At 36.4% G+C, this 24471-nt stretch overlaps 1 protein-coding gene across 1 annotated transcript in view; it reads left to right on the forward strand.

The window, feature by feature from the left end:
• Nucleotides 1–23538, forward strand: part of LOC110035529 (zinc finger CCCH domain-containing protein 12-like) — a 31438-nt gene extending 7900 nt beyond the window's left edge. Inside the window, exons 6-7 of the mRNA XM_020739762.1 lie at nt 22655–22903; nt 23012–23538. Of these exons, the coding sequence (XP_020595421.1) occupies nt 22655–22903; nt 23012–23338 (576 nt within the window). The 3' untranslated portion in view covers nt 23339–23538. The remainder of the gene's footprint in view (nt 1–22654; nt 22904–23011) is intronic.
• Nucleotides 23539–24471: the final 933 nt, after the last annotated feature.

Here is a 24471-nt window from a genome sequence, read left to right on the forward strand (position 1 = left end):
TCATCGGCGGTGGGAAGTTACCCATTCAAACTATTGCGGAGCCAACAATCCCTTTGGCTAGTACGGATGAAGCAGCGATTGGAGGAGAATTCTTGCTCCAACCGCCAAAGGATGGCCCTTCCCTTGCTGGTGCAGAGCCAGTAAAAATTGGTGTGGCAGCTAATTCTATCACCACGTCCAAGTGGAATCGCTTTGTTGGTATGTGTTTTAACTTGGACATCATTAAGCACTTTGTTCTTTCTTTGGTGTAGCCATAGAGATCTTGACGATTGATTCCTTGTTATCGTATTCGGGTCATGATCCCGCGGAGGTTGCGACTGCCGTAGATCAGAGAATAGGTGGGGAAGAACAACCTCCCAGTGAGGGACAGGGAGCTGAACATCAAGAGACCACTTGCGTGGTGAGGGATGAGGAAATAACAGAGGCGCTCTAGTCTTCTTCTAATTTGTTGGCGCATCTTCTTGCGAAGATAGAGGAACTCTTTGCCTGGGCCACGGGGCACCCTTGAGGGAATGACGATTGCGGAATAGGTGAGATCTTGGCGAGGGTTGATAGGATGGAGAGGGAGATAGTTACTTTGCACGAGGAGTTTTCTACATTTCAGGGGGAGGTATTTGCTGCTTGGGAGTAGATGACGCGCCTCTGTTTGGAGCTGTGTGCCATCAGAGGGGGCCTTCTCGCCTAGACGAGGGATGGTCAGACCGATCTATTTAGGCTAGGTCGTGAGTTCATATATGAGAGAGATTGCTTCACGGAGGGCATGTCTCGGGTGAAGTTACTGGAGATAGCTTGGTTAACTTCTCTCTCGGAGCAGTTTCTAATGGTTATAATGTGTAAATAATGAAATGAAAATAAAAAGCTTTTTATGATTAATGTTACCTCGAAACTTGTGTTTGGTTTCTTACATCATTACGTTGTCTTGCTGCACTATTTCATCTTCACATACCTTGTATTTATATGTGCAGTAGTTATCGAGGCCTTTATTTTCTCTGTTTCCTATGCCTCATGCCATTTATTATTTTCCTCTTCTCTTCCTACGCGCACTTCTAGGTTCATGGCATAGAAGTTTTCCCAAGTATCATTTGGCTCAATTCCGACTATGGATGTTTCTGTTCTTTCTGCGATGAAAATGAAGGAGACCTAGCATCCCTCGATTCACCTTCGACCGTCGGCTGGCCACGAGCGAGTCACGAATAACTTCGCTATCGACTTAGTTTTTTCTTATAACGATCAGTTCAATATGGGTCTTTGGCTGTCATTATATAGGGAGTTGCAGTTGATCTTCACTCGTTATGGGATTGTTCCTGCCCAGGTTCTTCTGAAGTCGGTGGCTACTGTCATGACCTTCATTTTCTTCTATCGAACGATGAGGATTATCTTCATGATCGAGTTGTTCAACCATTTCTTTTTTGTTCAAAATCGGTCAGGATGGTTACGTGCAGTTCGTCGTTGGTCCCAAGGTTCGTCTGCTAGGCCTTGAAAATAAGATTAAGGATTGGAAAAGGAAGTTTTTGATTTCCTTTTATGCAAGTGGTCGGAGGATCCGCGCTTTGGTTAGCTGCGAGGTGAAAAAAGTGAAAACTTTTTCAGGGCATCTTTGAGACCACTGGGCGTTGATCGAGGTTTAACGCCTCTCCTTATTCCAATATCTCGACCCGAAGATGGTTGAACGTATGATTTGACTGGACGGTACTATACCATGACCGAAGGGTTGTGAATCTTGTATGAAAATCAGAAGGTCGCTCGGGAGAAGGCCGTTGAGGAGTGGGCAGCTTCGAAGAAGCCGCGGGGGAGCAGGGGTTGGTTAGACCCGCCCGGATCGGCTGAGGGACATGCCGAAGCTAAATATATACTTGATGTATTTTCTTATCTTTTTGCTTATTATTTTCGTAGGCACAGTACTTATGTAGTTTTGTTAGGCTTTTTTGAAGGGAGTGAGGAGGTTCCTCTCCAGACCCCTAGTGTTCCTAATTTTGGTGCTCCGTCGATTGTTCGTCAGTCGGCTGGGTTGTTGCGACAACTCCTGGCAGGACCTCGTTCATTGGTTTGCAAGAATAGGGGGAAGTGAGTCGCACCACTCATCCCATTTTGATCGGGAGTCTGAGGGAGAGCCTGGGGTTGTCACGAGGATGGGGCGTGACATCTCCCATAGTGAAGGAAAAACTCCAGCTCCATATATAGGTTTGTCCCCTCCTCCTTTGAAAAGGTGAAGGTTTTGTCCGAGTGGTCTTTCACTCATGATCGAGGAGCCGGAGTATGGATGAGCGGCCACTACGCGCTCATCGACTGGTGGACGGAATGGTTCCCCACTACTCCCCTAAATGGGAATTGCCCATCGACCCTGATGGAGATATTTTGGTACCCTTTTTTTAAAAAGTTGCTGAGGTCGATGGATAGGAGCAACGTGCTTCAAGTGACCGATCGTTATGATGAATAATATGAATTTAATGTCCTCTTCTTTTATTTAACAAATATGCTTTAGATGCCTATTTTTCAACCATCTACTGATGTTATATTGAAAACCATTCCATGGAGGAGCAGTAACACGATGTTATATCTATTTTGTGTAATTTATTTATTAAATTTTGTGCATGCATGTGGGCTTACTGATGTCTACATGTATGCTGAACATTTAATTTATGAATGCAATTATTGACACAATTGTGTAATATGTGTATTTTTATAATAAATGTAATGTTATTACAACATAAAATCTGGCTTTTCATAATATGCTCTATTATATTTATTGTTTTTTTTTCTGTATCTCAGACATTGTTTTGTTCATTGCATTGGTCATTGTAAATCACATCTTCGGAACAACTTATGTGAGCATCCATACTAGAATTTTCAATGGGTGAAAACATTCCTATATATATATATATATATATATATATATATATATTCAAAAGGGAATCGTTATTTGGTCCAGTGGGCACTAAATAGTGCTGCCCCCATTTGGGTTGAAACCCAAGTGTGTTTTAATTGATCCGAAGAGCCCGCGACACGAGATTCAAACCCCAACCCGAGGGACTTACGCTAGAGGCCACACCAATAAGCCGAGATGTGGAGCACATATATATATATATATATTGTTATAAGGAGATTCTAGTGTCTCCCTACATATTAGACTAATGAAAGGTTACAAAAACCAAGATCAGCTGGAAAACATGTTGATTCAATATAGGAATCAACAGTCCTCCCAAAAAGAAACAAGCAACAATTTGCTCTTTAGGGCCGTAATGTAAAGCTGGAAACAACTCAAAAAACCCCCAAAAACAGAAGGGAAGAAACAATAAAAGAGGGGAAAGAGGAACATCAAATGAAGCATAACTGTCTCCATTAATCTTTATTTGCAATTCTGAAATGTGGGACCTCAAGCATATCTCCCTGCAACAAAAACTGAAGGTTAGGGGGAGGGGTAACAGCAACTAAGAAATCCTTTGAGTTAAAACCTTGCTTTGCTAGCCAATTGGCAGGCTGGTTCCCTTCCCTATATATGAAAGTGTAGATTACCTTGAGCTGTGAGGTTAGATCTCTGATTTCTTTAATCCAATATGAAAGATGCCAGGGGACTTCCTCATAATTCAACATTTTAATCACCGTTGTAGAATCAACTTCTAACCATAAATTTTACCAGCTAGTCATTTTGGCAATATTAAGAGCCCAATAGACAACAATTAGTTCTGTTTCAAGGACATCAACAGCCATCACAGGAGTATAAAAATGCAGTAAGCATTTTCCAAGATGATTTTTGTAGACACCCCCCACACCAGCTCCAGATTTATTGAAGCTTCCATCTGTATTTATCTTCACTGTATTATGTTCAGGCGGTTTCCAGTAAACCCTATATAATTGAATAGGGTCAGGCTATCCAAAAGAGTAGGAGTTGGAAATATTAGGGAATCTTTTGAATTTGATCATCTTGTGTAAATATGATAGGCTGTTTCTAACAATCTTCTCAGTATTTGGTATGTTATCTTCAAATTTAGCCTTGTTTCTCTCCATCCATATGAACCAAGCAACAATTAGAGGTATAGAAGCATAGATCCTCTTGTGCCAAGTCTGCCAGCAGGTGGTAAGCTTGTCCCAAGTAAAGTGTTCACTATCAATGCTCAGGTGTGTCAGCAGCTGGTGCCACAGCCACACATGTTGGACAAAGTTAAATTTGCATTCGAAAAAGAGATGATGCAGTGATTCCTCCTCTTGTAGACAAAGCCTACATTTTAAAGGACCCCTTAATCCTTTTAATTTTAGAATATCATCAGTAGGAAGCAGGTTATGGAATGCCCTCTAGAAGAAAAAGGACATGGAAGGGGAAAGAAATTTGTTCCAAATGAAAGCTCCCCAGGGTATGTGCTCCCAGTAGAAAACTTTAGAGTAGATAGCTTTGGTAAGACTTTGGTTGGAGAAAGCCTGCCAAACAGTTTTATCAGGTTTGCTTCTATCAATTTTTAGCAAATTTTATGCTGGCAACTTTGGTGACTAAGTGGGCTCGGAGAATATTTGACAGCTTAAGTATAGACCAGTCTTCACCTACCCAGCATTCAGCAACTTTGAGATCAAGGTTAGGGACATTAATAATAGGGGACAACCAATCCTTAGGGCACCGAGTATCAAGCCAAAAACTTATATCACCTTTACCCAAGTCCCAAATAAACAGGTTTTCAGCAGTTTGTCTTATATTCAGCATCTTCCCCAAATTTTAGAATTATCTTCCCCCATATTTTAGAATCCTCAGTTTTCCTAACAACAAGTGTGGGATGCTGGTCTCTACAATATTTGCCACTCATGAATTTAGCCCACAAAGAAGTTTGGGCTCTAAATTTAATCCAGAGCTTACAGAGGTTGATTTAAAAGAGTTGGTTTAGACCTTGAAGCCAATACCCCCTGCCAGCTGAGGTTTAGCAACCTTTCGCCAAGATTCCCAATGCATTTGCTGCCTCTGACCTGACCACAGGAACCTGTTAAAAACTCTTTCTAACTGGATTTGGGTGCTTTCTTTATCTTTGTCATCTGTAGGATATAAGAGGGAAAAGTTGTTAGAATACTTTTCAGCAGTGTAATTCTGCCCCCATTAGAAAGAAAGGAATGAGTCCACCCATTAAGGTAGGTAGTGATCTTATTTATGACTTCCTCAAATTGTATTTGTCTTGTTCTGCCAGTAAGTAGCAGGACACCTAAGTATTTGATAGGGAGCTGGGAGTTGGAGAAGCCAGTATAATTTGAAGCCCATTGTTTGCAATTTGGGGAGACTTGTTTATTAAAAATCAAGAGGCATTTCTCAAGATTGAAACACATCCCAAAATGTGTTTGGAATATTTGAAGAGTCTAATACACTTTTCTCACTGCATTCTTGTGAGCTCTAGAGAAGACCATGATGTCATCAGCATAAAGTGAGATATGGCTATGTTGGATCTATGATGGTATCTAGTGTAGCTTTGGTTCAGCACCAGAATTCTAGATAGATAATCAATAGCAAGAATGAAAATAGTGGGGGATAAATGATCTCCTTGATTCAAACCTCTGGCTACAGTAAAGGACCCCCAACCTTTACCATTTATGAGAATAGAATGATTATTATTGTGTAGCCATCTGTGAATAAGTTGACAAAAATCAGTATGAAATCCTCTGGCAGTGAGAATTTCCATAATGAATCCCCAACTGATAGTATCATAAGCCTTCCTCAAATTCAGTTTGTAGATCAAATTACCCCCTCTGCAGGTCTTATTCAGGTCTTGTAGTAGTTCCTGTGCCAAAAGAGTATTGTCAATGATTGACCTCCCTTTCACAAAGGCAGTTTGGTTGGGTTTAATAATACAATCAAGATAAGGTTGAAGCCTATTGACAATAATTTGGCTAATTACTTTGCTGATGACAGTAGCTAAACATATTGGCCTGAAGTGATTCCAGTTGTGTTGCATATCAGATTTGGGGATTAACACAAAGGTAGAGGCACTGAAGTATTGTGGGAGATTGTTTCCTTGAAAAAAACTTGCCACAGCTGCTATAACCTCAAGCTTTATGATATCCCCAGATTTTTTATAGAACTCAGCAGTGAAACCATCAGGGCCAGCTGCTTTGTTGCTATCTATAGATTTCATAGCCTCCCAAATCTCACTTTCATCTAGGATTTCAGTAAGATTTAGGTTTGCTGTATAATTCAGTTCTGCAGAGAAATAAGCTTGATCAGTAGGGATTCTTTGATTCTGATCTTGATTCAACAGGTTCTTAAAATAGCTCATATATATATATTATTTTTAATATTTTTTACTAGAAATGTCTATTTTACATCTGGTATGTCTAGAATACGTGGAACCTAGTGAAGGCATAATCAAGTTGGGGAGGCTAATACTGCTGCTCTTGCATGCCCATTAATTACTCTAATTACAGTCAGTGTATTGTACTTATTCGGTAATTGATTAATTAGTATGGAAAATAAAATATTTACTAAAATCCGCATTTGGTAATTTGTGGCCTTTTTGAAAATTACCCATATCCCTGCATGTGCATCTCATTCATTGTTTCACCAGCATGGATTATACACTTTTACCGTAGGTTGATTATCTTTCTTAGAGTAGCACCCACTTATTTTGTTTGCCTTACAAAGTACATCTTGACAATAACAAACAATGCCTATTAACAACAGTTTTTTTTATGGAATTGTTTTCCCTGAAATTATGGTTGATTCTTGTATGTGCAAAGTCTTATTAATGATGGATATGTCTACTCTTCTGATATATTAGCTTAGGCGACATTTGGTATCACTTTTTTATTTTATTTTTATTTTTTTTTATGCTTTGATTTGAATTAAAATATATTTGGTTGTGATAGTTATTTTTAAAAACATTCAAAATACCTTCTAAATATTTTTGAGTAATTTTAGAAACAAGATGAATTTTTTAAAAATAAATATTTTAAAATTATACTAATAAACATTTTCCAAAAACAAATGAAAAAATAAAAATTAAAATAAGAAACAAAAGTGATGCCAAATGGGAATTTAAAGTTAATAATTATTTAGCGTATGATGTGTTTGCGATAGGTACTTTTCTTTTGTATTAGGTAGTATTTTTTTCTTAATGATACAACAATAATTTAAATTAAGCCACAAAATAGTTACAAATAAATAAGCATGAGATTGATTACAAATAAGGAGGGCATAAGGCACTAAATTCCATGTAGAGAGCTGATGATCGAATGCCAGCCTGGACTCAAACGGACCTCTACCTTCATAACCAAGGAGCACACCGCATAAGCTTCTTTGGCTTGTGCTAGGTAGCATATGAGTGTTGGTAAATGCATAAAGTAGCACTTAATTTAGCTGGTGTGAGTATTATTTATCCTTATTCTAGTTCATGTAGATTAGCTTTGTAGTCCTTTTTTCTCATTTTATATTTATGGTTTAACTGAATCTGTTTTAGACAAAAGCATTTTAGTTTAACCTAACTTGTTGAGGGGAAGGGGAGGATAGTTGTTTTGTTGGCTGCGCTCATATGAACCACTTTGGTTGATTGCATCTTTCCCTTAAAAGAGTTTCAATACAAGAATGTAGAAGGTTTTCCATGAATATTTGTAGTGTCGGTGATATGAATCAAAATCACAGGGTGCAAACCACTTTACCTCTCTACGAAACATCCTAGCAACATGGCCACTGATGCCTCAAAAACTGCCATGTGCACCCTGGGAAGTTTGTGGTTGTTATTTTAAGTAAATAAGTAGTATATCACTTAGTTTGTTATCATGGGTACTAGTTGTTTTCTTAATTTGCTAGTTATTTAATATTTTTATGGGTTGTGATCACTTGGCACAATGTGATGAGAAGGGCTTAATGTTCTAATCGTGCGTGGAGATCGTGTATAACTTCTACGGTGACTTTTTTTGGGCATTGAAAAAATATTACATTTCTCATCCAATTTTTTTTTTCTTTGGCATTTTCTCTTCTTAATTCCTCCTTTTTACTTTTCACTTCTTGGAGTTGTCAATAAGCTCCTAATTGTCATTTATCCATAACATTGGTGCTCTCATTAAGCTCTATTCTCTTCCGTCCAATCCAACTTCTCACTGACGAGCATCATTGTTGCATCCATGTTGACAAACCTGATGCTTATTTGCCAAGTGCCTCATCGATTATCCATGACCGACGATACTATGAAGACTTTTAAAGTAAATAAACACCTTTCAACAATTAAGGAACAACTCACCAAAATTTACATTGTGCTCCACAATATGCAATTATTTTTAACTATCTTTGAGGTATGTGGTCTGTTTGGAGCAGCTGCAGTTTAATAATAAGCTGTTGCACAACAGTTGCCACAGGAAGCTGCTGCGCAGAAGCTGCTGTTGATAAACTGATTGTCTGTTTATTTTTTACAGTTTGAAAATAGCTGTAATGCTGTTGTTTCAGGACAAATGACCATTCTGTTCTTGTATTGTAATGATGTTTGAACAGAACTGTTCATACCAATACATTTTATACTTTAAAAGCAAAAATCCAGTGCAGAGCATTATAAAATAAAGATAAACACCTCTTTTAACAGTGAGTAGCATGATTACTAAAATTAAGGAAAAAATTATCAAAAAAATAATTAATAATATGATAATATTATTTTTAAAAAATAGACGGTATATGTCATGAGCTAAGTCGACCTCTAGGGATACTCTATGCTCGATCGCTCTCATGAGTGGAATTTTTTAGTCTATCTGCCCACCAAAAATAGTCACAGTTTTTCGTGATTCTCCGCGGGCACCTATAAAACTTTCTATTGTAGCTATGTGACTGATGTGAAGTTAGCAGCGAACTTTGAAGTTCAGAGTAGCAGTGTAATTTTTGAGAGATGCCAGAAATCCTTGAGCTCATCTTTCCTGAATGCCTTAAAAACATCTCATTCGACACAACACAAGTAAAAATTGATAACAAAAGTAATTAATTATAGTTTTATCCAGCTGTGAGGTCTCATAGAACTCAGTATATAAACCAATGATTCTGTCACTACAAGAAGACAACAGAACTTATAAAAAAAGGTTTCTTGGTTGTCTTTAACCCACGTAATACCAAGCTCGTGTGTGTCACATATACATATCACCAAAAAAGGTCATCCAAAAGAACCTCAAAAATCGTAATGCTGAAAAAAAGAGAGAAACTTGATTGTCTTCATTAGGATTTCATATGTAATATGTAATACCAACCAATTGCGACAAATATGTCATCCCGAACAACTCATAAGGTTAAACGCTCATCAATTAGACCTCCAAAACCCACCAAAAGAAAAATAAAAGAAATACAGAAGGAAAAAAGACACTTAAAACAACGTAAAAAATCAAAACAATCAATATCAAATGCTCAATGAACGGAAATAAACATGAACTGTATAAAATACTAATACAATAAACAGTTAATCTTTTTAACAACCATTATAATAAATAATATGATAAAAATTCCAATCACATACCAACTTTCGCATCCGTAATTCGTTTATTTAACTTTGTCATCTTGCTTGCACCTTCCCCGTCTTTAGTATAGGTCTCAGAAACGTCATTTTCAACCTGTGGCAAAGATTGTTCAAGACGATACTCATATACCTCGATTGGGAGTTCATGATCCTCATCCACCATATGGAAGTTGATGTCGTTACGGGAAGAATGTCGCTGAATATAATTATGGAGTCATCATGACAATCACAATCTATATCTGTTTGAGAAATGGGTAAGATGACATATCGCGAAACATAACATGTTTTCTCTTCTAAACACCAAAAATTCTCTCATTAACACCGCGTAAGGATGAATGTCTTTTGTTGAACATTTTTTTTCTGTCCCGCACGATATTGCTTGCTCGCTCAAAATCGGGTATGTGGTATCTCATATCAGAATAGGACTTGAGATGTCCTTGCTGCAATGAATATCCAACATCGATCAAATAGTATTTACTCGATGTAAATTGAATAATTAGAGTTGAAGGAAAAAATAATTAGGAGAGTAGCTTGGTCTCAAACAAACCTGTGGGTGAAGGTAGGAAGTTGTATTTGTTATTCTGTGTTGCAGATTTGAAAATTTGACTGTCATGTGCATTATCCTCCCAATTGATCATGATAGAAGTAAAGCATATGTTGAAGTCGCATATCGTCATGACATTCTGGTTCGAGGACCCATAATGGCCAATGAATGCGATTTTCTCATTATTTGGAACACGTGCATCAATGTATGTTCTATCAATTAATTTAACACAATTCTAAAAGGAGAACGAAAATTAAAATATTTATATGAAAATTGAATGTAATAAATAGAAGAAATTACTTTAAAGTATGACATATATCACGCATTTTGTGAAATCTATGTGGTGGTCTGTTCGAATGTAGAATCTATCAGTTTTATGACTTGTGAAGAAAAAATAACAAGTGCATTCAACCTCACTGAGAAGTAGCTATAATCATTTCAAATGCATGTTGAAATCGCTCCTTAGTTCATTGCATTTATTCATTTTGCAATAATATATAAAGAGTTATTGCCAAAACCTCTCGTGAAGTCGTTCTGGATGAGTCCTGAAGTCTATAATTTTTGTGTAGTTCTTCTAACAGATTAGTGAATACCGTCTGTATTATGCGAAACACATTGCTAAATCTTGTTGGGTGACCCGCGAGCAACCCTCCAACCCATTTGTTGCTAACATATGAGGATGTCATGCAAGAGGAATGCTCTATGTACGAGTTATAATATTCATACATCGAACATACGGTAGCTGCAACTCTCTTTCTACGTCTTTTGCTAGTTAGATCCATGTATTTCGACATCGAAGTGGCTATTACATGAATATCAATTAATTACGAACAACCAACATAAGCAAATAACATTACATAACTACATAGAAAACATAACGAGGATTGAAAAACTCTCTAGTAAAGTGAGATGTCCAAAGCAACATAAATATCCAAAGCATCTTGAAAAAGTATAAACAAATAGAAATGTCCTACAAGAATCTAATTAAATAAAATGTCCCTCAGATGTCACTGCTCTCATGAAAATAATGTAGGTAAGTCACCATACGGTAAGCGGGTATCGCTATGAAAGACTATCCGAGTCGAACCTTCATGTAATTTCATAGAGAACAAATGCAACATCATGTCCTCGAAAATTTATGGAGTTGCATTCAGAATTTGTATAACCTGCTGCGATGTGTCAGGGTCGTTAGTGCATGAAACAACCAACTATGAGATATGGGTTCTAAGGAAAGCAGCTCCTGTTTTCTTTTTTTGTTCAACTCGAGGACACTTTGACCGGCTCAAGGACTCAATTTCATGGAGGTCTAAGCTGTGGCCTTCAATGGAATCACCTGTTTGGTCGACTCTTAAATTTTCGGGGACGCCACCAAACCCCGTCTCATTGAGGGCACATTCAGTATTGTCCGTTATCATGACACCTTCAAACATACGATCCAACTTGTCCAACCCAGAATTGATTCTACTATATTTTGATTTTTTTGCATCAGACACCATCTAAGGAAAGCAGCTCCTGCTTTCTTTTTATGTTCAACCCTAGGACACTTTGATCGGCTCGAGGACTCAACTTCATGGAGGTCTAGGCTGTGGTCTTCAATGGAATCACCTGTTTGGCCAGCTCTTAAATTTTCTGGGATGTCATCAAACCCCGTCTTATTGGGGGCACATTCATTGTTGTCTGTTGCCACGACACCTCTAAGCATACGATCAAACTTCTCCAATTCAAAATTGATTCCACCGTATTTAGATTTTTTTGCATCAGACACCATCTACAAATTCATATAACATGAGTTAATTTAAAAATAAACTAAAAATTGACAAAATATGTGGGATATTTTAAAAATGCTCACCATCGGTCTCTCTGCCCACCACTCATCGAAAGCAGCAATCGTTCGCATTATCGGATCCCATCTCAAGCCCGTTGATCCTCGCTTTAATTCCTTCCATATTTTCAATTCTTCTTTAATTGATTCCACTTATTTTTTAACTGCATTCTATTATACTATTTGTTTGTACTTTCCTTGAATTTTCTAATAATATTTTACTAGTTTTCTTTCTTGAAATAGTTTGTTGGCATATTTGTCAAATCGACCTCCTTGAGACAAAAGTCGCAAAATGTTAATTTTATTTTTTTCTCCCACATTGCAGATAAATCGGTCTCTTTTGTCTTAACCATTATATTACTAGCTTGAAGAAAAAAACTAATTAACATAAATAGGAATGCCTAACTATCACAAATCAAAGAAAAATAGGAATTTCACCACCACCACCACCACCACAACGCCACCACCTCCACATACCAACACCTCTACACAAACGCAACCACACACTAACCACCTCCTCTACAACCACACACCAACACCTTCACACATACACCACCACATCCGCAGACCACCACCTTTGCACACCACCACCTCCGCATAAACACAACCACACACTAATCACCACCTCCACAACCACACAACAACACCTCCAGAAAAACACAACCACCTCCACACACCACTACACAGACACCGCCAAACACCACAAACACCACACAAACAACAACACCTTTACACAGACCCCAACACCTCCACACCAACTCCTCCATGCACCAGCACATCAAGACACCAGCACCTTCACACAGACACCACCACCTGCACACAACAACCACGCACCTCCACACAGACACCAACACCTCCACACACCAACCGCCATCGCACTACCTCATAATCAACACCATACCACACCTGCTTCTCCGAACCACACTCTAACCACCTTCAACTGCACCAACCACCAATCACCAACATCAATAGCACACCACACCGCTCCACCACCTCTACATCACCTTCTCTCACAACACACCACCACCTCCTCACAACCTACAACCAAAATCAACACCCTCTTTCATCTATTTTTCAAATTCTCACACAAAAATTCTCACATTTTTCAAATTCTCACACAAACATCAAAGATAATGGTAGAATCCTATCCCACATTTTTCATTTGAGGCAATTACATAGAGGCACTCGAAACATTATTATTTACAAATCAAGCACGCTCTTTCATTCGAAACATTGTATTTCACTTTTTAAAAGTTAATATAGTGATATTTTTTATGTGATGTGAAAGATTTGGGTGGTATAAATGTTAAAAAGTAAATTTTTGGTGTTTTAATGTATATACAAAAGATTTAAGTGGTATGTATTTTTATAAGTTTTTTTGGTGTACATCCGCACCATATATGATCGCATACAACACATAATTGTTTTCAATTATCTTGACAAGCATAAATTTCTTTCAAGCAGCAAATATTGCCTCTTCACTCATCAAATTGAATACTTGGGCCACATTGTGGCTGCCAATAAGTCCATCGAAAGCCAAACAAAATGCATGCACTTGACCACAATACTCTCCATTGTCAAAGCACGTTGTGGCTTCCTTGGTCCCTAACTAATTTGCTGCAGAATGACGGCTTCTAATGGATGGCATCCACCACCCAGCCCTTATATTAACTGTAGCTCATCTCAATGTCGTTGTTATTATTCTTCTTTGACTTTACCAAGCCATTCACGCTCAATATGGGTGCATTCGATATTGATATTGAAATTATTCTATGCTAGAATGGTAAATCCATAGCATTTTAAAGCTAGAAACTTGATTCTAAAATGTCGCAGTCCTCTACCTATATGCACGAACAGCATTTAACCACAAAATAGTTAAAAAATTGCGGCAATGTCTCCTTGGCTCTTGGTTCATTATTCACTCTGATAAAAAAAGTAAAATCATGAATCAAGTCATCCAAACTTTTGCCTAGGAATTCTTCCTCTTGATATTGTTGGGGGATGACTTCACCATCAAATACTAACCGTAAAGTCATCAATACTCTCTCATAACTCTATGAGCTTATTCGTCATTCACAACTCTGTGAACTATTTTGTCATTCACAATTCTATGAACTATTTTGTCATAGGAGCAACTTTGTTTTCACTTATCTCTATTCTTGGACATGTGCTATCGTAGCAACTAAAAATAGATTTCCACAATTCCTAAACTAGTTGAGCTCCATAACATTCTTAACCTACATTGCCACCTTTTTCATAACTTATCATGATGTACTTTTTTTACTAGCCACATTATGCTCGATAGCACATCACCGCTCAAACAAAATATCACGGAGTACTACCTCTCTAGTCTGCTGGATGGACATGACGAATTGCCCAAAATGTTGCACCGCTTCTAACAATATTTTTATTAGGGTATTCAAAAAATTATGAGGTTATCGAATTCATTCAAGGTTGCCCAATTTGCCAAGCCATGAAATATCAATCATTAGGACTAGCCAACTTGTCGCAACTCTTGTCAATTCTCGATGTAACATGGTATAACCTCACATGAATTTTATAATTTTCATAGCATCATTGCAATGCAATATGACCAATGTGGTTGTCGATTTTGCCTCAAAAACGATGCCCATTTCACTCTACCATAAACTTTTGTTGATTCAATAGTTGTTGCCTCAACATTCATCATCGATATTTTTTGCCACCACAAAGTTATCAAAATCATTACTTCCAATTGTGATCACATTTTAGTTTTTTTTTTTCTTTGCTTGCTTTATTTTACTAAAATGGGAACTCAACTTCAACATAACACACACACCTTCCTCAAATGTGTGGTCAGACTGTGGTCACAAACCAAAGCTTAGAACAATATCATCTTTGTTATGTACTTTACCAATACTGGACTTATTGTTATGTATGTAATTTCACTATCATACCTCTTTTCACTCCATCAGATGACTCCACCCTCCACAATTGATCACCTCCTCCAATGCTTCCATACATCAGCAACAATACAACCTATGATGCCACAAGCGTTCTTTGATCCCTTTGTAATTTCCCCGCCCCGACTCGTATTCATTCATTTTTTCATATATCCTTGTTAAAACTCTTTCATAATGTAGCTACCTCCCTCTTCAGTACGACTGGATAACTCGTAAATTCACCCACTATTTCATCACTTGCACATCTTTTGGTCATGAAAGATTTCCAGACACAACAAGCTACTTTGGCATTACCTCTTTCAATGGATTGTCATGATCGAAGTGGAGGCAAGTTTGGTGGATGTTGTTAACTTGAAGATCGATGAGTTGCATGATTTCTATTACTACTAATGATTTTGAGAACAAGTTCACTTTGTTAAAAGGAATTTATACAAACCAAACCTGTGAGGTGTTATTGCCCCTCCTCACCAATAATTTGAGCAACAATACCATTAGCCATCACGCCTTGATGGCTAGTATGTGGACATTATGTGATCAATGGTTGCTATCTTCAATAAAAAATAACAAATCATTGTTTTGGGATCTAAGTTTGTTATGGGTTATGACCACTTGGTATAATGCCACAAAAAGGGGCTCTTGTTATCATGAATTGAGATTGTGTATGAGTACTACAATGATTTGTATTTTGTGTAATGGCAAAAAAATTTCACTTTAGGAGTTATTTGGTTACATGTAAATCGAGGTATGCATTCCAAATGTAGGGATTTTAAAAAATTTGATGTTTGGTTCGTAGAAAATGAAATGCAATATAAAAGTGCAATGACTTGTAAATGTAGAGTTTAGTTCATTTCCACTGTTTTCTAAACTTTTCTAAATTGGGCGATTTTCAAATATATATGTATAAACTTAAGTCATCACAACTATAGCAAACAATGCTTATTAACAATAGTTTTTGACAAAATTGTTATCCCTTAAATTTTGATTGACTCATGTTTGTGCAATGGGATCTTATCTCTACTCTGGTAATATTTTAGCATAGAGGTTATTTGGGATCACTTTTATTTTTATATTTAATATTTTATTTTATTTTATTTGTGTACTTGAATTATAATATACTTGGTTGTGACACATTTTAGATGTTTTTAGCATTTTTAAAAATAAAAATTAAAACATGTTAAAATTATACCAATTGAATATGTTTCCAAAACAAATGAAAAAATAAAAGACAAAAGTGATGCCAAATAAGCCCTTTTGGGCTTTTTGGGACCGCTTTTGATTTTTTTTTTTGTTTTTTTTTGTTTTTTTTATGTTTTTATTTTATTTCATTTTATTTTATGTTTTGATTTAAAACAAAACATATTTGATATGATATAACATGTTTAGTTGTTTTTAAAAATTTTCAAATAATTCTTAGGTTTTTTGAGTGTTCTTAAAAAAAAGCTAATTTTTTTAAAAAAATAAAAGCATGTGCAATATGCGGTAAACAAACATGCTTTTAAAATAAAAGAAAAAATAAAAATAAAATGATCCCAAACAAGCCCTTAGCATTTGATGCGACTGTGATATTTGCTTTTCTTTTGTATTAGGTAGTATTTTTTCTTAAGAATAAAACATTAATTTAAAGTAGCGCACAAAAGTAGTTACAAATAAGTAGACATGAGAATAGTTATAATTAAGGTGGACATAAGGCACTAAGTTCCCTATAGAGACCTAATGATCATTTAGTTTAAAGAATGTCAACCTGGACTCAAACGTGAGACCTCTACCTTGAGAACCTAGAAGCATACTACTTGAGCTTTATTTTGTGGTAGGTAGCTTATGAGTACTAGTAAATGCATAAATTGCCGCTTCATTTAGCTGGTGCGAGTAAACACTCTACACGGAATCACCATATTATTTATACTTATCCTAGTTCATGTAGATTAGCTTTGTAATTATTTTTTTGTCATTTTCTATATTTCTTGTTTTAACTAAATCTGTTTTAGATGAAAGCATGTTAGTTTAACCCAACCTATTGAGGGGAAGGGGAGAGCAGTTGTTTTGTTGTTTGTCTGATGCGAACCACTTTGGTTGATTGTATCTTTCCCTTAAAGAGTTTCAATACAAGAATTTAATATATTTTCCATGAAATGTTTGGAGTGTTGGTGATATGAATCAAACCCACAAGGTGTTGACCACTTTACCTTTCTACCAAACATCTGAGCAACATCACTCATGCCTCAAAGACTGCCATGTGGACTTTGGGGGATTACTAGATGCTATTTTAACTACATAACTAGTATATCATTCTGTCTTTTATCAAGGGTATTGGCATTTTTTTAACGGGGCATTTACATACATAGCACTCAATTCATATGGATTTACATGCACAACATTCAGTTCTTTCGTATCACATCAAGAATAGCACTAATTACCACTTTTTAATAGTGAAATCCACCTTTTCATGCATAGGTAAAATGCTATGCCTGTAAATATGGATGTTTATGTGTGAGATACTTAAATTCATAAGAATTGAGTGCTACATATGTAAAATTCCCTTTTCTTTTAATTTGATAGTTTATTTAGGTTTTTATGGGCTGTGATTACCTGACAAAATGTAGTGAGAAGGGCTTGTTGTTTTAATCATGTGTGGAAATTGTGGATAAGTGCTACAGTGACTTGTTTTTGGGTAATGAAAAAAATTTACATTTCTCATCTAAGTTTATTTTCTCTTTGGTGTTCCCTCTTCTTGATTTCTCTTCTTTATTTTCCATTTTTTTGGATTTTCCAACAAGCTCCAAATTGTCATTTATCCATAACATTGGTGCTCTCATCAAGCTCGCCTTCCTTCTGTTCAATCCAACTTCTCACCGACGAGCATTGTTGTTGCTTCTATGTGGACAAACCTGATGTTTATTTGCTAACTTCCTAGTTGATTAGCCGACTATACTATGAAGATTGTCAAAGTGAATGAACACCTTGCAACAATTAAGGAACAACTCACCATAATAGCAACATTTAAGGAACAACTCCTATTAATCTTCAATGTGTTCAATGATATGCAACTATTTCTAACCATCCGTGTGGTTAAATCTAAGCATGCATCCAAATTCCTTACAACAACTGAACCACCTCCACTTTTAAACCCTGATAAAAAAGACATAAAAAGGATAGAAACTCGATCATGGCAATGCACATTTCCACACCACACTTTATTAAAGGCAAACCAAAAATCTGTATCCAAAAAATAAAAAAGAAAAAAAGTGAATAATATTATGGATTCAATTAATTATCAGATCAAGACAAACTTAGCCTCACATCCTTTCATATGAAAGGAATGATGGAGGAATGATACCTTTGTCTCGCCATAAGAAATTTCCTCATCTCATGGCAAGCCTTCTTTTCCGCTTTAAACACTCACTTTGGACCCTTTAAATATCATGATCTTTGCAAGAAGCTTCCCAAGCATATGCCAACTCGTATGGTTGTTGATAATTACTGCAGTTTAAACAACTTTAATATTAGGATTTCAGGATCAATGAAATCTTTCTACAAGGTTTCTTTAAACTTAATTTAAAACTTAATGTTTGCAAAGACATCCAAATTCATTACCCAACTACAGTTAAGTAGTCCATAGATCTTTTCAAACTAATTGAAGATAAATTTATTGATGGTAAAACTCTACTTACACCACTAAAGCCTCTGCCACTCGCATCTTCTCTACTACTTCACTTACCCTCTCCACTTAAACCATTAACCAAACAACCAGAGCTACACTTTCTACTGCCATCACAAAATTAACAACCACCAAAACGGCCATCGATCAAGAGAAGGGACTTTGTTTTAATTGGGATGAGAGAGAACTGTATTTATAAGGGAAAATTCTTTGGCCTACTCATTCATTGACAACAATTATTCCAAGCCCGACCACCCAGTGGATCCTAAACACGGATGCTACATCTCATCTCACCACCACCTACAATCATCTATAGCAGCCAACTCGATACAAAGGTAATGAGCAAGTTATTGTCTGGCCAAGGAATACTACCCACCCCTCACTGTAAGCTCATTCTACCTCATCTATACATTCCCCTAATTATCTGTCTTCTCTCAGTCCACAAGCTTGTTGCACACAACAACTGAAAATTTTCTTTCACTAAATCTTATTTTGTCGTCTTTAATAAAAGATAAATCACACCATTCTCTTTGGACCTAGTTGAGGCGGCTGTCCCAACCCTCTTTGCTCTTTATTCGACAACATTATCAACCCAACAGTGGCACCAACAGCTCGGATATCCTCATAAAGAAGCTGCAGCTACTATTATATCAAGTCTTCCCTTCCACTTCCTTATTGACATTAGTGACAAACTCAACTGTCATATTGTGTGTCTCAATCAACACTGAATATAGGGCACAAAAATCCAAATACACATCTTCATTCTCCAAATATAAAGAGCTGATTTTGTACTTGATGTTCAATGTCTATAAACTTTCGGCAATATTCTACTAATTTCAAATTTCCTTTTTATGTGCTTCTCTCGACAAGGTAACAATGTCATGTTCCAAGGCACTAAAGTCTTCATTAAACCCATCCTTGTTAGCTAATTTTTTGAACTAACAACTAAAGGCTCTATTGCTTATTGTTACCCATTTGCACCAAACTTTATAGCCATTGAACCACCTCTGACTCCTACCGTGATTTCCACTATCGCCAGCCAAATTCTACCCCTCTCAAAATTAACCTACCAATTTACAACACCATCTCAACCACCTTCTTTATTGGTAATGACTAAATGCACTTAAAGTCAACACTACCTCGATTAATGTTCTGTCATATAGTTGCTTGATCTTCTAAAATTATAATAAAGAAAACTTGTGAAAATGCTTTCATTTGGGTTGATTTGGCCAACCATGAGCTCATACTTATTGCCAGTGCTGCTCTTTAAAAGAAAGACGGTACATGGTGCTTCTTTATTGACTATAATGAATTAGAAAATGCACCCAATTTGAATCGTTTTCTAATACCCATCTCCAATATGATGCTTGATGAACTACACAAGACTTACTCCAAGCTTGACCTCCATGTCAGGTTATCACTAAGCTTGCATGCATGAATCTAATATTCACATCGCTATCTTCCAAGCTCACAACAAATTCACTTTCATGCCATTCAGACTCACCAATGATCCAATCATGTTTCAAAGCATCATGAACAACATTCATTAACCTTATCTTCACAAAGTCATTATTGTTTTTTTATCATTTTTTGGTGTACGTCCGCGCCATCTATGATCACACACAATACTTATAATTATTTTCAGTTGTCTCAACAATCATAATTTTCTTTCGAACAACCAAAATTGCCTCTACACTCATCAAATTGAATATTTGAGCAACAATGTGACTACCGATTGAGTTCATCCAAATCCAAACAAAATGCAGGCCATCTCCACCACCTGATCAATACTCTACACCTCAAAGCACAATTGGCAATTCATAAACTAATTGAGCTAGCTCCACAACAATAATCGTGATTCACAAGGCTATTTCTTTCATTAATTATGATGATGAACTTTTTCACATGTAGCCACATTGTTGTCAATAGCACATCAGCGCTCAAACACAATATCATGGAGTACTATCTCTCTGGTTTGCTCGGTGGACATGACGAATGGCCCAAAGTGCTGCACCACTTCTAATAACATTTCTTTTAGCGTATTACAAACAAATAAGTGTTCATCAAATTCATTTAAGGGTGCCCAATTTACCAAGCCATATCAATCATAAGAATCGCCATGTTGTTGCAACCTTTGTTAATTCTCGAGGCAACATGATATGACCTCACATGAATTTATAATTTTCTTGGCATCATCGTAAGGCAAGAAAACTATCATTGTTGCCGACATCACACCAAAAAATATGCCCACTGCACACTACCACAAACTTTCATTGATTCAATAGTTGCCTCATCATTTGTCTTCAACATCTGTTGCCAGTACAGTATTAGCTGAATCATTACTTCCAATTGTGATCACATTTTTAGCTATTTTTTGTTTGCTTTATTTGCTAAAATAGGAAGTCAACTTCACCATACCACATCACACCCTCTTCAAATGGGTCGCCAGACTATGGGAACCAACCAAAGCTTAGAGCTTTGTTGGCTTTGTTTTGTACTTGAATATACCAATGCTCAACTTCTTGTTGTCTATGTAATTTTACTATTATACCTCTTTTCACTTCATCAGTATGACTCCATCCCTTACGTTTGATCACCTCTTTCAATGCTTCCATACAAAAGCAACAATGCCACAAGTCTTGTTTGAACCTTTTGTGATTTCTTCATGACTCGGATTCATTTATTCTTTCATATATCCTTGCTAAAACTCCTTCATAAGAACATGTTGCTATCTCCCTCTTCACTATGGCCGGATAACGAGTAATTTCAACCATTAGTTCATCACTTGCACTTTTTTTGGTCATGAAAGATATCCAAAAATAACCAGCTGCTTTGGCAGTACCTCTTTTAATGGATTGGCATTATCGAAGAGGAGGCAACTTTAGTGGATGATGTTAACATAAATAGCGATGAGCTGCATGATGCCCATCAATACTATTGATTTTGAGAACAAGTTCACTTTGTGAAAAGGAATTTATACAAACCAAATTTATGCGGTATTGATAATCGTGCCTCATTGTTAATGATTTTAGCAATGCCAATAGCCATGGCGCCTTGAAGGCCACCATGAGGACATTGTGTTATCAATGGGTGTTAATAAATAACAAATTATTTGTTTGTTATCATGTAAATAGATGCCTTGCTTTTGTTTGTTGAATGCAAGTTTGTTATGTGTTATGACCACTTAGTACAATGTCATGTAAAGGGGTTTTTGTTGTTATAATGAAATGAGATTGTGTATGAGTACTATAGTGATTTGTATTTTGTGTAATGAAAAAAATATTTACACTTTCGGGTTATTTGGTTGCAAGTAAATCAGGGTATTCATTCCAAATGCATGGTTTTAAAAAATATTGATGTTTGTTTTTAGGAAAATGGAATTCAATATAGAAGTACAATGTACTTAAAATATAGTCTTTATTTCATTTCCAATGTATTCTAAATTTGTCATATTTGGCTGGTTTTAAAATATGCGGTAAACTACCATCGTTATGATAGCCTCTGCCACCCCTCGCTCGCCATCATCAGCAGTTGCTGATTCACAACACTATTGCTGCCCATCACCTCCGCTATCGACCGCTACTATAGATAGTCAATGTTGCTCGTCTTCGGCTGTATTATACATTGGTTTCTTTTTTTTTTAAACCTAAAAAATGAAAACCTAAACTACTACATTTATTTTACAACGAATCAAATGACTTCAAAATATTTTGAATATACTCTTTTTCAGTTATACTTTATTTTTTTTGCACTATATTCATTTCTCAGCAAAGCAGCACTGCCTTATTCAAATTTTTTATTCCCTTAGCATTTATTCTTTGTGATTTCTCTTGTATGTTTTTCACCTTTTTTACTTTCCAACTAATTTATTCAGAGCTGTTTAATATGGTATTGGGAGTAAGCATTGAGTTTACCTTTAAATCTACTTTGAATTATCAAATATACTGGTGAGAGTGCTGTGCGTAAATAAGGTTCCACTTTTGGTTGTTGCGTACAGCATAGCAGGTTCATTGTGATGATTCTTCTAGGAGGGCCTTTCTGATGAAGTCATTAAAATCCATTATTGGTAGAAAGTGTGGATGGAAATTAAAAATGATATCTTTAGTACAATATTGTATCATAATTATCCTTTTAGATATAAATTGTCTTTCAGTACTTCTTTACCCTTTTCCCAGGGTTCCTACACAACTACAACTCATATTCAATGTATGACCTACTGATGTTTACATGGAAACAAACCAGGGTGATGTGAGCCAGGTTACTTCTCCTGAAGTTGTCGGACATACTAAGACACCAAAGTCCAAGAACAAGGCCCAGCCAAGTCCCAGCTACATTGAAAATCTCCCAGAAAGACCTGATCAACCAGATTGCCAATACTACTTGAGAACTGGAAGCTGCAAGTATGGTTCAACTTGCAAATACCATCACCCGAAAGATAGAATCTCTTCAGCCATCGGTTTTCTTGGACCCCTTGGCCTCCCTCTAAGACCTGTAATGTATTTTTATTTTGTTTATTATTGTATACTTTTTAATCTACATTTATTATGTTTCCAACAGCAAACAATATAGTTTCTAACTCTATTTTCCTGCTTGATGCAGGGCCATGCTGTTTGCTCATTCTATAGCATGTATGGAACCTGCAGGTTTGGTTCAGCCTGCAGATTTGATCATCCCCTGATAAGCTATTACAACTACGCATTGCCAGAAATTTATGCTCCTGATCCTTCTTCTTGGTTTTCTAACCAAAGTAACCCACAAACGACATTAATTTCCTTTGATGTGTCCCCACCTAAAGTGATGAAATCTGAGGTGACGGATGAAGCTTTGCCTTCTGACAGTGATGAGTACAGAAACCCTCCTGCTCAAGCTACTTCTCCGCCACATACTGCTCTTTCATCTGAATCTCCGCTGAATCAATCTGATTAATTACGCCTGGTCTGCCTCCCTCTTTTTACATCCAGTGGGGGGCGGGTTCATGTTATGAGCTGGGGAATTTTTGAGAATGTGCGTCCAATTCTCCTCCTTTCAGGCTGTTTTCTGCTGCTGGAATTGCATTTACTGCTGTTGACGGCTGAAGAACTTTATATTTAAACTGTTGAGTTTTTCACTCTTTTCAATTTTTATACAAGGTTTATACAAGGTTCTGTGAAAATAATGTTTTTAAGGGTTTTTTGTTTTTTAAATTTTATTTTTGTGTTGTTGTTGTTATGGAAATAAAAATCTGCAACTTTGGCCAGAATCAGTGTGTCCAGTGACTTTTGTACTGATGCGACCATTTCTGGTGAAGATTGAATCTGTTTTTTGATGAGGCAATTTTATTCGGTGTTCTGTTTTGCTTTTGGATTTCATTACTACTGCTTTTCACAATATCTTGAAAACCCGAATTGTTGGGCTCTTCAATGGTAGCTTATAATTCAAAAACTCGCCCCAGAATTATTTGTTTCAGCACACATTTTAGTTGATTTGGGGTAGGATGTTTACTCGGCCAGTTATATTGAATTTTCTTATTACATTTATAGATAAAAAATGAAATGGAATTGGACCACTTAAAACATCAGGTACTTCCAGTATCTTCTCTCTTGACCAACAAAAAAAAATAATAATAAAACAATAAAAAAAACCTCTTCTTTTGCTTAAGTTTTGCTTGGTCTCTTTGGATAGTTGGTTTACTTCACAAAATCCTGATGTATAATATGAATCCTCAGAGACTGAATATTATTGATTTGCAGTGATGATATTTTGGCATAATGGTCTTTAGTTTTCCCTTGGACATTTTAGTTTGCTTTTAGGGATATGAATTTGAATTCAAGTTGATCTTTTTTATTTTTTTTTTGTAATTTAGTTAGGGCTGAAAATAAAATTAGCTAGCTAAACAATGAATCAAGGTTAAGTTGGAGTCAATCAGAGGAATTAGATTGGATTGAACCATACGCATGCATGCTTGTATAACGGAATAGAGAGAATTAGATTTTATATGCTCAAATCGAGAGAATCATTCTTCTTTTTTCTTGAATCCTTTTTCTTATCCTTCTTTTTTCAAACATCTTAATTTACTCTTG

Source organism: Phalaenopsis equestris, unplaced genomic scaffold (assembly GCF_001263595.1).
Source record: "Phalaenopsis equestris unplaced genomic scaffold, ASM126359v1 Scaffold198031, whole genome shotgun sequence".
NCBI lineage: Eukaryota > Viridiplantae > Streptophyta > Magnoliopsida > Asparagales > Orchidaceae > Phalaenopsis > Phalaenopsis equestris.